Here is a 15,607-nt window from a genome sequence, read left to right as displayed (position 1 = left end):
TCTAATGCAAACCAGGGCCACTCAGAGCCAGCCAGAGACATCAGCCAGTAAGAGCAGAAGCAAGCAAAGCAGGGACTGGATGGAGGGGGTAAAATGGGGGCTAACTGGGCCACCTCTACCCCCAGCACCCAGAACTGTGCAGGCTTGAAAGACTTCCCCTGCCCCGCACTCTGAGGGAAGTCCAGCCAGTAGGAGCAGAATCAGCTAAAGCAGAGACCTTTGGACACTTAGAGAGCTTTCCACAGTTTTGACTGAACTTTCTCTGCTCTGTGCTGTTTGGCTGCTTGCTCCAAACCTCCAAGTCTCTTCACTTCAGATTCACTCTACTACCCCTCTTCCTTTCTTCTCCCCTGCTGTGCCCTCTTCCCCCTCCCTTTTATTTCCATTTAGCATAAACGCCCTCCACACACAAAATTGTGGAACTGACATGACATTTGGTGCCATCACATTGTTCACTCAGCTTGTGTGTTCCACCCCTTCTACCACCACATGTCTGTCTTGTTTATTGATATTGTAAGCTCTTTGGGGTAGGGACTGTGTACTATTCTGTATTTGTACAGTGCCTAGCACAATGAGGCACCACTCTTGGGGTTGGCCCCTAGACACTGCTATCATAAACATATTAAATAATAAATAAATTCATAACTCCATGGTGGGAGCAGAGGTAGAGGCCTTAAACAACTGAGGTACAGAATTTCCTTTAATTATTACCAGTATAGAGGCTATAACACTGTCATAAATATAAAGGGAAGGGTAAACCCCTTTGAAATCCCTCCTGGCCAGGGGAAAGCTCCTCTCACCTGTAAAGGGTTAAGAAGCTAAAGGTAACCTCGCTGGCACCTGACCAAAATGACCAATGAGGAGACAAGGTACTTTCAAAAGCTGGGAGGAGGGAGAGAAACAAAGGGTCTGTGGGTCTGTCTATATTCTGTCTTTGCCGGGGCTAGACCAGGAATGGAGTCTTAGAACTTTTAGTAAGTAATCTAGCTAGGTACGTGTTAGATTATGATTTCTTTAAATGCCTGAGAAAAGAATTGTGCTGAATAGAATAACTATTTCTGTCTGTGTATCTTTTTTGTAACTTAAGGTTTTGCCTAGAGGGGTTCTCTATGTTTTGAATCTAATTACCCTGAAAGGTATCTATCATCCTGATTTTACAGGGAGGGTTTCTTTATTTCTATTTACTTCTATTTTTATTAAAAGTCTTCTTGTAAGAAAACTGCATGCTTTTTCATTGTTCTCAGATCCAAGGGTTTGGGTCTGTGGTCACCTATGCAAATTGGTGAGGCTTTTTATCCAACATTTCCCAGGAAAGGGGGGGTGCAAGTGTTGGGAGGATTGTTCATTGCTCTTAAGATCCAAGGGTCTGGGTCTGTAGTCACCTAGGCAAATTGGTGAGGCTTTTTACCAAACCTTGTCCAGGAAGTGGGGTGCAAGGTTTTGGGAAGTATTTTGGGGGGAAAGACGCGTCCAAACAGCTCTTCCCCAGTAACCAGTATTAGTTTGGTGGTGGTAGCGGCCAATCCAAGGACAAAGGGTGTAATATTTTGTACCTTGGGGAAGTTTTGACCTAAGCTGGTAAAGATAAGCTTAAGAGGTTTTTCATGCAGGTCCCCACATCTGTACCCTAGAGTTCAGAGTGGGGGAGGAACTTTGACAAACACACAGGTGTGTAGTTCTAATTTTTTCCTGTAAAGGAGCATCATATACATACGTACTAGTCAATTCCTTATCATTGATACAATTTAGTAATGGAGATCATGGCAGTCATGGATTCTGTGACTTTACCAGACCTCCGTGACTTCTTCGGCTTCAGCTGTCAGCGCCTGCTGACACCGGGGCCAGAACCAGGGCTGACACCGGGGCCAGAACCAGGGCTGTGCACTGTACCCTCCCTCTCCCTCCGGCACAGCTGCTCCCGTGGCTGCAGTCGGCACCGGAGCCTGGACTGTGTGCCCCGTCCCACAGCTTTGGGGCTGTGCCTCCTCCCCTTGTGGCTGGAGTTGGGGCTGTGCCCCCACCCCATGGCAGTGGGGCTTGGGTTGTCAGTCTCCCCTATGGGGCTCCAGCTATCATCCCCTCCCCCCACCAGTTCTGCTGCCCGGTTACAGGCACAGGTCACAGGCTCTCATGAATTTTTGTTTACTGCTTGTGACCTGGCCATGATTTTAACTAAAAGTAACCGTGACAAAATCTTAACCTTCCTTATCACACTTGTGAGATGTTCATCCATCATTGATGTGCAGCAGCTTCTGAGATGAATCAGAGCAGCAAAGCTAAACAAGTTTAGAACAGAAATTGAATAATACCTTCTGCAGATCAGCCAAAAGGGGGAATTTAATTTATAATTACCCATGCTTAAATTTAACAGTGGCACTTGGAACAAAACTCCTACCTAGGAGAGAGACACTGAATCGCTAACCCTCAAGATAGTGGCTAATTTTAGAATGTAAAACACCTTCAGGACTACCCATTTACTTAAGAAATTCAGGGGGTTACCACAGCATGGTGGAGGTGGAGTAGGGCAAAGGACCAGTGAGTGGGTGGTGGAGGAGGTGGAGGAGTAAAAACCACTGATTCATAGAGTCCAGGGTTGGAGGGGACCATTGTGATCATCTAGTCTGATCTCATGTATAGCACAGGCAATAGACCTTCCCCAAAATAATTTCTTTTGAACTAGAGTATATCTTTTAAAAAAAAAATCCAATCTTGATTTAAAATTTGTCAGTGATGAAGAATCCACCTAACATCTCCTCCACCAGTAATCAGGCCCTGCTTTACCCGGCTGCCCCATCTCTTGCCAGGAGCCAGCAGCAGTCCAGTGACAGCAGAATAAGCTATGATGGGGAGAAGCTGGCACAAACATAAAAACATAAGAATTGCCAGATTAGATTAGACCAGACCACTGATTCACCTTGTCCAGCATCCTGCTCATGAGTGATCAGCATCAAGTGCTTCATGGAAAGGTGCAAGGAACCCTACAGTAGGTAGTTATAGAAAAAGGAAATTTGATTAGAAATTTTTGTCCTAACCCACAGTGACTAGAGGTTGGCTTATGCCCTGACACATGAGATCAGTTCCAAAACTCTTTGCTTTTGTTTTTTTAGCAGTTTTTGTAACACTGGATGCAACTTTGTACAGCTCTGTGCAAGCTCTGAAGGTGCAAGCAGAGGCAGGTGAGTGGTGACAGGCTAGTTCACTGAGAGGGAGGGCTCTTTTCTAGTGGTCATGGGGAAAGAGGCTACACTGAGCAGCTGAGAGGGAGTGGAAGAAACAGGGAGAAGGGACTGCTGCATGCAGGGATACAGAGGAGGAGAGAGACAACAGTATAGCTAACTCACTCCCCTCCCTCACCATAGCACCCTAAGGATGAGCGTGTGTTTTAATGGTCGATGACCACAATTGTTTGGGAACTTGAATATAGCTTTCTGAAAGAGAGCACCTCTAGAATTACAGCACGCTTAAGCACCATGCTGGGATTCTAGTTCAGTACTGGCTGTAAAGTGCCACCTACTAACGTGCGAGCACCACTTTTTGCAGCACCTAGATTTTGCCTTGACAGTCTCCCATCCCAGAACAGGCTAGGCCCACCCTAAGTAGGTTGTGAGGTCCAACACACAATCAATGGCTGTAGGTAATTTAGGCCCTGCACTGTGTTTTCCTCTACTAGACAGTACACAAAAGTTAACCAGTAACCTCTGTTCTTCTTTGAGTGCTTGTTCATGTCAATTCCACGGGCACGGTAGCAGGAAGATTTTTTCCATAGCAGCATTCATCGGGTCGGCCTGGGCGCCCCCTGGAGTCATGACTCCATGGTGCTCAATATAGGGCCCTGCCGAACCTCCACTCCCTCAGTTCCTTCTTGCCACCAGTGACGGTTAGCTGGAACGTCCCATAGCCCTTGCTTAAGCTATTGCCTCTATCTTCGTCATTTGTATATAGTTGGTCGTTAGTTTAGAGTTAGTTGGGGGTCTCACCCCCGCTTCTGAATCCCCAGAGCCATGGTATGCTGTGGTCCCCTGTGAGGTCTGCACTAAGTGCATGCCAAAGAGCAACCCTCATGCCTCTTGTTTAAGGTGCCTAGGAGAAGGTCACTAAAAGGACTGTTGTAAAATCTGCTGTGAGCTGCATTCCAGAATTCTTAAAGAAAGGGAACAGCGACTTAAAGTGCTACTTATGGAGGCAGCTCTCTGCCCCTAGTTGGATCTGGGGTCAGGGGACCCCGCTCCCAGCATGTCCTCATGGATGTGGAGCGCCCCAGCACCATCATCCTGGGAACTGGTGCTGCAAAAGGACTCTTCCCGAGATGCTCAGCACTGGAATGGCTCCTCCCGCAACCACTCAGCAGGTAGGCACCGGTCTCACTCACCGGTGGCTTAGAAGAAAAAGAAGCCGGAGAGGGTTCGTTCTCCCTGAGCTGAATCCAAGGAGCCGATGACTGTGAGATCCCAGTCGGGCCACAGTACTAGATCCCCGGGCAGGGCCATGTCGACTCCTGTTGACTCGAGGCCCGCCATGCTCGCCGGACCCTAGTGGCCAGCAACTGCCACTCCCCTCAACTCTGGAGGCTTTTGCAGCGGCTCAGGACTTGCTGACTCCTTGCTCAGGACTCCTCCCCCTAGGATGGAGGACACACCAGCACCTTCGGCACCACCCCACCCCACAGGTGCAATCAAGAGGGAAGCCGGCAATGATGTCCCAGTGCTCTCCTTTTCCACAGCACCCTCCGACACCAGCTCCTCCAGAGAGAACCCAGTCGGTTCCCAAGCTCCCAATGATTGGTGCCCTGAAGTACGGCTCCTCTGTGGTCTTCCTTTTTGGAGACCTCAGAGTCAGAGTCTGACTTCTACTCCTACCACTCCAATAGGAGCAGGAGCCAGGAAGTCCAGGTCCGCAGTGCAAGAGACGGGCTTACCCAGCATCGTGGCTGCCGCAATGGCAGAATCCATCATAGTAGCCCTTCTGGACTCCCTGGGCCTTCCACCAGAGCCAGACTTTGGTAGTTTGGCCACCTTTATTCCGCCTTCAGCCGAATGACCAGCCACTGAGCCGCCACCACCTACGTCAATGGCTTCAGCACTGAGGTCAGCTTCAGCACCATTAGTGGCATCGGCACTGACGTTGGCTTCAGCACCATCGTGGCACCGACTGAGGTTCCAATACTGATTTTGACACTGAGTTCGGAGCCGACAGCCCCAACACCGAGGGGCATGGCACCGTCAGTGTCGGCACCTGCTTGGGACCCCCGAGAGTCATGGGACCCCTTGGGTGCGGACAGCAGGGAGCAGCCACCTTTCATGGGGGCCGCCTCCTCGTCGCCGGACAAGGCGCTGGCAGGCACTGCCATAGCCCTGGCGCTTGAAGACAACAGGGTGTTACAGCATCTGCTGCACCAAGTTTCCCAGGGTCTGGACATCAAGGCAGAGGAGGTAGTCGAGGATTCTGATCCCAAGGTGGATATCCTCACGCCCTCTGGACCTTCTCGTATTGCCCTGCTGCTCATAAAAACCATCGTTGACACAAGCAAGACCCTGGTCTGAAACAGGCCATTTGAAGGTGCAGTTGAGGATGGCGCATCAGAGCGAGATCTGGATCCACCCCGCCTTACCTTTTTGTCCCGACTATCCCCTTTCTACCCTGCATGGTCCCATATTACTTCAGACCACTGGGTGCTCCACACAATAGAGAGGGGAAACTCCATCCAATTCTGTGCTCTCCTGCCCTTCCACCCTCTTTTCTCAACTCTTTTCAGGGACCCCTCTCATGAGCAGGGGCGGTGGAAGAGGATCCTCAGGAGCAGAAGGGAAAGGGCTTCTATTCCCAGTATTTCCTAATACCGAAAGCCAAGGGCGGACTCAGGCTCAGGCTCATCCTAGACCTGCAAGAACTCAACAGGTTTGTGAAGAAATTCAAGTTCTGCATGGTCTCCCTGGCCTCCGTCATCCCTTCATTGGATCCAGGAGACTGGTATGCCACCCTCGACTTGAAGGATGCATATTTTCACATAGCAGTAACTCCGTCCCACAGAAAATACCTCAGGTTTGTGGTGAACAGTACCCACTACCAGTTCACAGTCCTCCCATTCGGCCTGTCAGCAGCATCTTGAGTGTTCACCAAGTGCATGGCAGTCGTGGCCACGTTCCTGCGCAGGCGACACGTACAGGTGTTCCCGTACCTCGACAACTGGCTGATCAAGGGCCGATCCAGGACTCAAGTGGAGATGCAAGTCGCCTTCATAAGAGCATCTTTCCACAAGTTGGGCCTTCTGCTGAATGAGGGGAAATCAACACTGTCCCCAGTTCAGAGGATAGAGTTTGTGGGGGAGGTACTGGACTCAACACAGACCATGGCATTTCTTTGGGAAGCAAGATTTTGAGCCCTTGGCAACATCATTCGAGGTCTCAGGCAGTTCCCCACTACCACAGCAAGGAATTGCGTGAAACTTTTAGGACACATGGCTGCTTGTACCTACGTAGTACAACATGCCAGACTCAGACTTCAACCTCTTCAATCGTGGCTAGTGTCAGTGTATCGGCCAGTGCGGGACAGCTTGGACAGGATCGTAACCCTGTCTCGCCCGGTACTTGACTCCCTCCTGTGATGGCTCGACCCACAGGTAGTAGGTGCAGGGGTCCCCTTCACCAGCCCTCAGCCGTCGCTCTCACTAGTGATGGATGGGTCAGCCTTGGGCTGGGAAGCACGTTTGGGAGACCTTAGGATACAAGGCCTCTGGTCTCAGGCAAAACTCGCTCTCCAAATCAATGTCAGAGAGATGAGAGTGGTATGCCTGGCATGCCAGACTTTGACAGGGAGATGTGTATCACTTATGACAGACAACACCACAGCGATGTTTTATATCAACAAACGGGGTGGGGGGAGGGTGCACATGCCTCTCCCCTGTGCCAGGAAGCCCTCATGCTGTGGGACTTCTACGTAGAGCATTCAATACACCTGCAAGCATCGTACCTCCCCAGAGTACAGAACAAGTTGATGGACTATCTCAGCAGGTCGTTCTGCGGCCACGAGTGGTCCCTTCACCCGGATGTTGTGAACTCAGGGGTTTCCCCCAGATTAGACCTGTTAGCCACGCGACGCAACAGGAAGTGCCAGCAGTTTTGCTCTTTCCTGAATCTCAGCCCGGGTTCCATCACGGACGCGTTCCTCCTCCCATGGGGAAGCCATCTCTTATATGCGTTTCTGCCTCTCCCTTTCATTCAAGGTGTGGAGGGAGCAAGCTTCGGTGATGTTGATAGCTCCAGCCTGGTCCCGCCAGCACTGGTACATATCACTCCTGGAAATGTCCATGGAAGCTCCAGTCACCCTGCCGCTCTTCCTGAACTTATTAACTCAGGATCACAGCCATCTCCAACACCTGAACCTCGAGTCACTGCACTTCACAGCATGGAAGCTCCATGGCTGAATCTGACGAAGCTTTCTTGCTTGGATCAGGTTAGACAAGTCCTCCTTGGCAGCAGGAAGCCCTCCATGAGGGCTACCTACCTTGCCAAGTAGAAGAGATTTTCAATCTGGTCAGCGCAGCACCGTTCGTCCCCAACGCTCACCTCTGTGCCACTTATACTGGACTGTCTTCTCCATCTCAAGCAGCAGGGACTGTCCATGTCGTCAATAAGGGATCACTTGGCCGCCATCTCTGCCTTCCACTCAGACGCAGAGGGCCACTTAGTCTTTGCTAACCCTGTGGTTAGCTATTTCCTTAAAGGTCTCAACAGGCTATATCCGCATGTCCGACAGCCTGTCCCGGTTTGGGACCTCAATCTGGTCCTTTCCAGACTCATGGAACCGCCCTTTGAACCTTTGGCGACGAGCTCCCTACTCTGTCTCTCATACAAGGTGGCGTTTCTGGTAGCGATAACCTCAGCCAGGAGGGTGTTTGAGCTCAAGACCCTAACATCAGAGCCCCTTTATACTGTGTTCTCTAAGGACAAGGTTCGGCTCAGGCCTCACCCAACTTCCCTCCCCCAGAAGGTTGTCTGCCAGTTTCACATCAACCAGGACATCTTCCTCCCTGTATTCTATCCTAAGCCACACTCCAGCGGCAGGGAGCAGAGGCTTTGCTCTTTAGATGTCCACAGAGCGCTAGCCTTCTACATCGAGAGAACGAAGCCATTCTGGAAGTCTGTCCAGTTATTTGTGGCAGTGGTGGACAGAATGAAAGGTCTGCCTGTCTCTTCTCAACAGATTTTGTCATGGATCATGTCCCGTATCCGAGAGTGCGACAACCTGGCTGGGTTGCCTGCTCCTCCGATCACCGCACACTCCACCAGGGCACAGGCCTCTTCAACAGCATTCCTGGTGCAGGTTCCCACCCAGGAAATCTGCAGAGTGGCGACACGGTCTTCCATCTACCCTTTCACCACGTACTATGTGATCGCCCAGCAGGCCCAAGATGATGTGGCCTTTGGACAAGCAGTGCTCCAATCAGTGGATGACTCCAAGCCTGCCTCCTGAATTTGGGCTTGAGAGTCGCCTGATTGGAATTAACATGAACAAGCACTTGAAGAAAAAACGGTTACTCGCCTTCTCGTAACTGTTGTTTTTTGAGATGTGTTGTTCATGTCCATTCCAATACCCACCCTCCTACCCCTCTGTCGGAGTAGCTGACAAGAAGGAACTGAGGGGGTGGAGGGTCAGCAGGGCTCTATATTGAGTGCCATGGAGGTGCAACTTCAGGGGGCACCGAGGCCGACCCTGCGGCTGCTGCTAGGGGAAAAATCTTCTGGCTACCGTGCATGTGTGCGCACATGCTCCTGATTGGAATGGACATGATCTCACCCTCTGTGGAGAAAGAAGTGGTTAGGGACTATTTAGAAAAGCTGGACGTGCACAAGTCCATGGGGCTGGATGCGTTGCATCCGAGAGTGCTAAAGGAGTTGGCGGCTGTGATTGCAGAGCCATTGGCCATTATCTTTGAAAACTCATGGCGATCGGGGGAAGTCCCGGACTGACTGGAAAAAGGCTAAAGTAGTGCCCATCTTTAAAAAAGGGAAGAAGGAGGATCCTGGGAACTACAGGCCAGTCAGCCTCACCTCAGTCCCCGGAAAAATCCTGAAGCACTTACGGGAGAGGAAAGTGATCAGAAACAGCCAGCATGGATTCACCAAGGGAAGGTCATGCCTGACTAATCTAATCGCCTTCTATGATGAGATTACTGGTACTGTGGATGAAGGGAAAGCAGTGGATGTATTGTTTCTTGACTAGCAAAGCTTTTGACATGGTCTCCCACAGTATTCTTGTCAGCAAGTTAAGGAAGTATGGGCTGGATGAATGCACTATAAGGTGGATAGAAAGCTGGCTAGATTGTCGGGCTCAACGGGTAGTGATCAATGGCTCCATGTCTAGATGGCAGCAGGTATCAAGTGGAGTGCCCAAGGGTCGGTCCTGGGGCCAGTTTTGTTCAGTATCTTCATAAATGATCTGGAGGATGGTGTGGATTGCACTCTCAGCAAGTTTGCGGATGATACTAAACTAGGAGGAGTGGTAGATACGGTGGCAGGTAGGGATAGGATACAGAGGGCCCTAGACAAATTGGAGGATTGGGCCAAAAGAAATCTGATGAGGTTCAACAAGGATAAGTGCAGGGTCCTGCACTTAGGACGGAAGAATCCAATGCACCACTACAGACTAGGGACCGAATGGCTAGGCAGCAGTTCTGCGGAAAAGGACCTAGGGGTGACAGTGGACGAGAAGCTGGATATGAGTCAGCAGTGTGCCCTTGTTGCCAAGAAGGCCAATGGCATTTTGGGATGTATAAGTAGCGGCATAGCCAGCAGATCGAGGGACGTGATCGTTCCCCTCTATTCGACATTGGTGAAGCCTCATCTGGAGTACTGTGTCCAGTTTTGGGCCCCACACTACAAGAAGGATGTGGAAAAATTGGAGAGAGTCCAGCGAAGGGCAACAAAAATGATTAGGGGTCTGAAACACATGACTTATGAGGAGAGGCTGAGGGAACTGGGATTGTTTAGTCTGCGGAAGAGAAGAATGAGGGGGGATTTGATAGCTGCTTTCAACTACCTGAGAGGTGGTTCCAAAGAGGATGGTTCTAGACTATTCTCAGTGGTAGAAGATGACAGGACAAGGAGTAATAGTCTCAAGTTGCATTGGGGGAGGTTTAGGTTGGATATTAGGAAAAACTTTTTCACTAGGAGGGTGGAGAAACTCTGGAATGCGTTACCTAGGGAAGTGGTAGAATCTCCTTCCTTAGAAGTTTTTAAGGTCAGGCTTGACAAAGCGCTGGCTGGGATGATTTAATTGGGGATTGGTCCTGCTTTGAGCAGGGGGTTGGACTAGATGACCTCCTGAGGTCCCTTGCAACCCTGATATTCTATGAACCGTTTTCCCCCCTATATTGCGGGTGGTATCTGCACCAAGAAGGAAATGGGGTTTGATCTGCAAAGCCTTACTCATGTTGAAGTCAGTGGTTCTGTGACAGAATGTGCAGGACAGAACTTTTATTTCATATATGGCAACACTCATTCTGTCTCTTTCACTTCCCCTAAACCTTCATTATTCTTATGGTTGAGGACAAAACTGGTAATTTCAGCCAATGGGATTTTTTTTTTTAATTTTAAAACAAAACAAATAAACACCACTTTTCATTTAAAGTATTGGTCACTGTCCTATTAAGACATAAATATATTTCAAGGTCATGGCAACAGGGCCAGATTCTGGCCTTTTGTTAAGGCTCTTTTGTGGTGTTCTGGTACCTTAAAACAACCTTAAAGGTAGCTTGACTAACTAACTCAGGAGTTCCCTGGAAGCATAGAGCTAACATATCAATTCCTATGCCCCCTGGCTCTTGTGTAGGGAGTGCTGCTGGAGAAAGTGGGGGAGGGTGATTGGACCACTGCTGCGCTCTGCTGATCCATGATTGTCTGACTGGCCCTTTGGGGGTTGGTGCTCCTAGTGTAACTTAAGCAGTCCTGAGGCTTTAAGAGAATGAAGAATCAGGCTCAATGCTGTTTAATTTGGTGCTAGTGGAGGGTGAAATCAGGTTCAAAATGAATATTTATATATCCTTGCCAACAAAGTTAAGAAAGCAAGTAGGTCTGTCTTTGAAACAAGACCTTATTGTAAATTAACTAATATTTAGTTATATGTAGCTTCCCTCTATAAAGATTTGAATATTAAAGAAAAAGTGAAATATTTTTTCCCATAAGGAGCCTGCTTTGAGTGGCTGGGAGTGTTCTAATTGTGGTCCCTGACAAGTGTACCTTTGGTTAAAAAGAAAAATGCATAAGTCTCATGAGGATCTGAGATTTAAGTGCAACTTGATGTTATCGTAGGAGAACACTTTCTCTTTGCTTCCTCAGGTTATGCCTTTTTGAATGTAATGAATGCGTCACTCAGGGAATTTGAAACTTACTCCTCATTTCCACACACATTCATTGTACCAACACTAAACTTTTTCTAAGCATATGAAGGTTTTAATAATAAACTGTAACCCTTTAAATGCTACTGGAAGCCTTTTTAATTAAAATGACCATAATGTTTCAATGTCAGACTCTCAGCTATTGCTGTAGAATTTGAGCATTTTTGGAATGGATTTCTGTTCTTCGAGAACCAGAGAAACATACAGGCAGAGTAGCTGAATAACTAGATGTTGAAAGAGCCTATTTCTTTAAAGATTAGCTTTTGATCTTCGCATTGCTGCAGAGAAGGTGAATTCATCATTCTTTCAGGCAGTGTTTCCCTATTTTAGCTTGATTCCATGCTGTTATTCTTTTCATTGTAGAAGTGTCTCTTTTTTTCTTTTCTCTGAGGGAAAGCAGATCTGACTGGACATTCCTCACCCTGACAGATAAGGATGTGCTGAACATCTAGCTATGCTGCCAGCATTTGTGCACATCCATTTCTGTAAGGGGGGAGACAGTGTTCCCCAGTGAGATGTATAATTTGCATATGGGGGCAGGTACTTCAGCACTATAACCCAAAGTTACTTTATCACCGAAGCTTGAGGTGATAGTGCATAAAAACACAGGCAGTAATTTATGTGGGCATTTTCACTAAAGAAAATTTAGGGAACAGGTTGGATAAAAATAACAAGTAATACACATGAGCAAAACCATTTCCATACCCAGATCTCATGAAGATGTGTAGTCATAGCTTGTGTTCAGCATCTTCCCCATCACAAATGTTCACAACCTCAATGTTCTGTTTGACTTCTCTCTCTCTCATCTTCCTATATCCAGACTTGCATCAAATTTGGTTGCTCTATCTTGAACAACTTCTTTAATATTAGTCCTTTTCTCTCTGCCACTACTGCTAAAATCCTTGACTGCTCCTTAGTTATACCTTGCCTTCAACGTAAATATGGAATTCATACCCCTATTACCAATCGGCCAAATCCTGAAGTCCCTACTCTATACCAGAATCTGATATCTGTTATTGTCTAGCATGGAATTTTTCCAATATAATTAAGATCAGAATCTGGCCCTCAGTGTTCACTCAGGCAAAATGCTGTGCCAGATCCTGAGCCCTACGCAGGTGGTATTTGGGCACATTTTTTACTGATGTCAGTCAAATCCTGAACTCAGTTCTGACTCAAGCAAAGCTTTTGTGGGTAAAGTCTTTGGGGGATTTGCCCGAGTTTGACTTCAGAATTTGGCCCATCCAATGACAACTATTTATTGCAACATTCTGTAAATAACTATCCACCCAGACACAGCATAAAGGGGAGACTTGTAGACATAGGAACATTTCTACTGTGCATGCTCATTATGCAATCTTCAAATAGTTACGTCTTTATTTAATCAGAACTAATTTGTTTTCACACTTGGCTTCAGTGAGGACTATGGCCATGTTAAGTTTCAAACTTCAGCCATTTTTTTCAGTAGTGTTGTCTAAAAGAGTGAGATGATGATTTTTTGTGATAGGAAAATGTATTTATTTTTCATTTTCTCATAACTTTAATGTGGCCTAAAGGGTTTTGGATCAAGCATGGAGAATTTCAGCTGTGAAGGTGAATGGTTCAGAAAGTTATGAACATAAAAACAAGACCATATCATAGTAAAATAATAATAATATAGCACTTCTTATCAGTAGATCTCAAAACACTTTACCAATGAGGTAATAAAAATCGTTATGCTACTGAAACTACCAAGTTCTCACTATCCTTTAACTATTGATAATAGCATATATATTTTACTAAATAAAAATAGGACTGTAATTATTCAACAAATTATCTTTAACACTGTGAACTAGCAAGACTAGATGACTGGTAACTGGCTATGGACCCTTTCACTGCTATATCAATGGTTTAAATTCACCCAGAACTAGTAGTGACAGATTATCTTTATTGTATTAGTTGTTCAGTGGCTGTTCAATTACTTAAGCAAAATGAATAGGTGATTTCAGTCCAGTTTTTATTTAACAGGTGTCCACGTCACAATAATTGGCATCCTTGTTTCACTCTTATTGGAGTAAATTTATATAGAATGGGTAGACCCTTATTCCTTTAAAAGCACTCTCTTCAGACCACAGTTGAGCCATGCTAACAGGGTAAAAAATAGGGAAGCTACCAGTTTTTTCCTTATTTCATGGGTAAGTGGAACCGCAGTTGCTGTCAATCTGGAACTTGTCACTAGCACCAATACATGCATTTTAATTTCATTGTATTTATAAAATAAATCTGCTCTGAGTTCCTTTCACATATGGAAAGGCTGTAGCATTGTGTAGTACAGCAGAAGACCGATGATCCTTTCCTGGGGTTCAAACCAATGTGTCAGAACCAGTATTTTTCCGTGTTCTATTCATTAGTGACTTGATGGATATTTATTCACTTTATATGTTCTGTTCCAGTGATCCACCATTTTTCAACAAAGGAGCGGCGTGTGCGAGCAATAAAGGAGATGGCTCGCACCTTGAGAGTAGGTGGCCAGATGATGATATACGTGTGGGCAATGGAGCAAAAACGGCGAAAATTTGAAAAGCAGGATGTCTTTGTTCCTTGGAATCCTTCACCACCTTCCTGGACCTTGAGTAACACTTGTTCGCGTGGAATACAGAAATCAATTAATCAAAAGGACAAAAGGCTGGCTTTGGACCAACACTCCGCTAAGTTAGCTGGCACTTTGAAAGCAAGAAGCTCATCTTTTGTGAGGGAGAAGGAAACCATGCAAAACTTATTTGAAAAATCCTTGAGATGGTCTCTCTTTTCAGGATCACTTGATTCAGTATTAGACTTGAGTAATCAGTGGCACCAAAGAGAGCTTAGCACATTTTCCAATTGCAATATTCAGCTGGATGAATCAAACAGGGGAAAGCTTTTTGAACAAATCAGGCAAGGTGGCTTCATGAAGCATATTTCCAACTTGTCTTTGCGTTGTAGGCAGAATTCCGAAGATAAGGCTTCTGAAGTAGCTGTAGAACCAGGGTCACCTATGATATTTCACCCAGTGCCTTTCAAAAGTTGTTGTTCAGAATTAGGCCAGGACACTAAGCAGCCCCCAATGTCTCCAGCTATAATTCATGACTGCAGCAGAGTGTGTTTACCTGACCTGCTTTCCCATCAAAAAGATATCAAACAGCAACTTAAAATAGATTATCACCCAAAACAATCAAGTTTCCACAAACTCCAAAACAGAAGCAAAACAGACAGCTCTCTGCAGGATACAGACAATGATTGTTCCATGGCCACACGGAACAAACAGCTGCAAAGGAGTCCAAATGGGGCTTGTCTTAGGTACTACCATGTTTTTAAAGAAGGGGAGTTGGTTGAACTGATTGAACATCATGTTCCTGAGCTACATGTTATTCATTCATACTTTGACCATGCAAATTGGTGTGTGATTGCAGAAAAGATTCATGTGTGGAAGATCTAGGGAAAGATTTTCAAAGGCACAGATGCCTGACTACATTTGAAATGAAATGGGAGTTCGGTGCTTGGTGTCTTTGAAATCGTCCCCCAAGCTTTTTATCCCCATCTTGTGCTTTGACTCTCTCTGTGACTTTTGTTTCTTTTGTTTTGTACTTGACTGTCACTTTATCATTTTATAGAAACATTTCCTTCTATAATGGTAATTTCAGCTTGGATACATTTTAAGATACATTGGATATGATTACAGGTTGGATACATTTTTCCAGGGCTTTTTAATAGTAGCTGTCAGTTTTGCTTTTTGTTGTTTTAGAATAGTTAAAATGCATTTATAAGTTTTCCCTGTTGGGATGTTTTTATATGAATATTAAAGATGTTTGTTATTCATTTATAATAATTTATTATCTTTAATGTCTTTTTATAATTAAAACGTATTATGTGTTGGGGCTTGCAGTAATATAAGGCTGATGGTACTTTGAGAAGGATTAATTATTTTATTACAGTCTGCCTATCATTCTATATGATACCTCAAGTCACAGTAGAGAGACAGTCCTCCTAAAAGAAGTACCAGGTATATATAACCCAAGTACCAGAGACAGTAGCTGGGGACACCCAGTCGGATAAGTTTAGACAGCTCATCTGTTGCCCCCTAACTGTCACAGGTAAGAATACAATGGACCTACTCAAGTATATATCACAACATAACCTCCCACCACCACCACCCAATAAATCTTAAATCTGTGTATTTCTCTGAGTTTGACATGTATGTTC

The 15,607-nt window shown here is 46.2% G+C and overlaps 1 protein-coding gene across 4 annotated transcripts in view; it reads left to right on the top strand.

The window, feature by feature from the left end:
* LOC311515111 (putative tRNA methyltransferase 9B) overlaps positions 1 to 15,086 on the top strand; it is a 97,080-nt gene extending 81,994 nt beyond the window's left edge. For all 4 annotated transcript variants that reach the window (XM_084617986.1, XM_084617985.1, XM_084617987.1 and 1 more), the window contains one exon: positions 13,822 to 15,086. In XM_084617986.1, the coding sequence (XP_084474112.1) occupies positions 13,822 to 14,843 (1,022 nt within the window). In that variant the 3' untranslated portion in view covers positions 14,844 to 15,086. The remainder of the gene's footprint in view (positions 1 to 13,821) is intronic.
* The last annotated feature ends 521 nt before the right edge of the window (positions 15,087 to 15,607 follow it).

This window comes from Lepidochelys olivacea (genome assembly GCF_965140295.1).
Source record: "Lepidochelys olivacea isolate rLepOli2 genome assembly, chromosome: 1".
Classification (NCBI taxonomy): Eukaryota; Metazoa; Chordata; order Testudines; family Cheloniidae; genus Lepidochelys; species Lepidochelys olivacea.
Note: the sequence above shows the minus strand (reverse complement) of the source record. Positions and strands in the feature narration are given on the sequence as shown.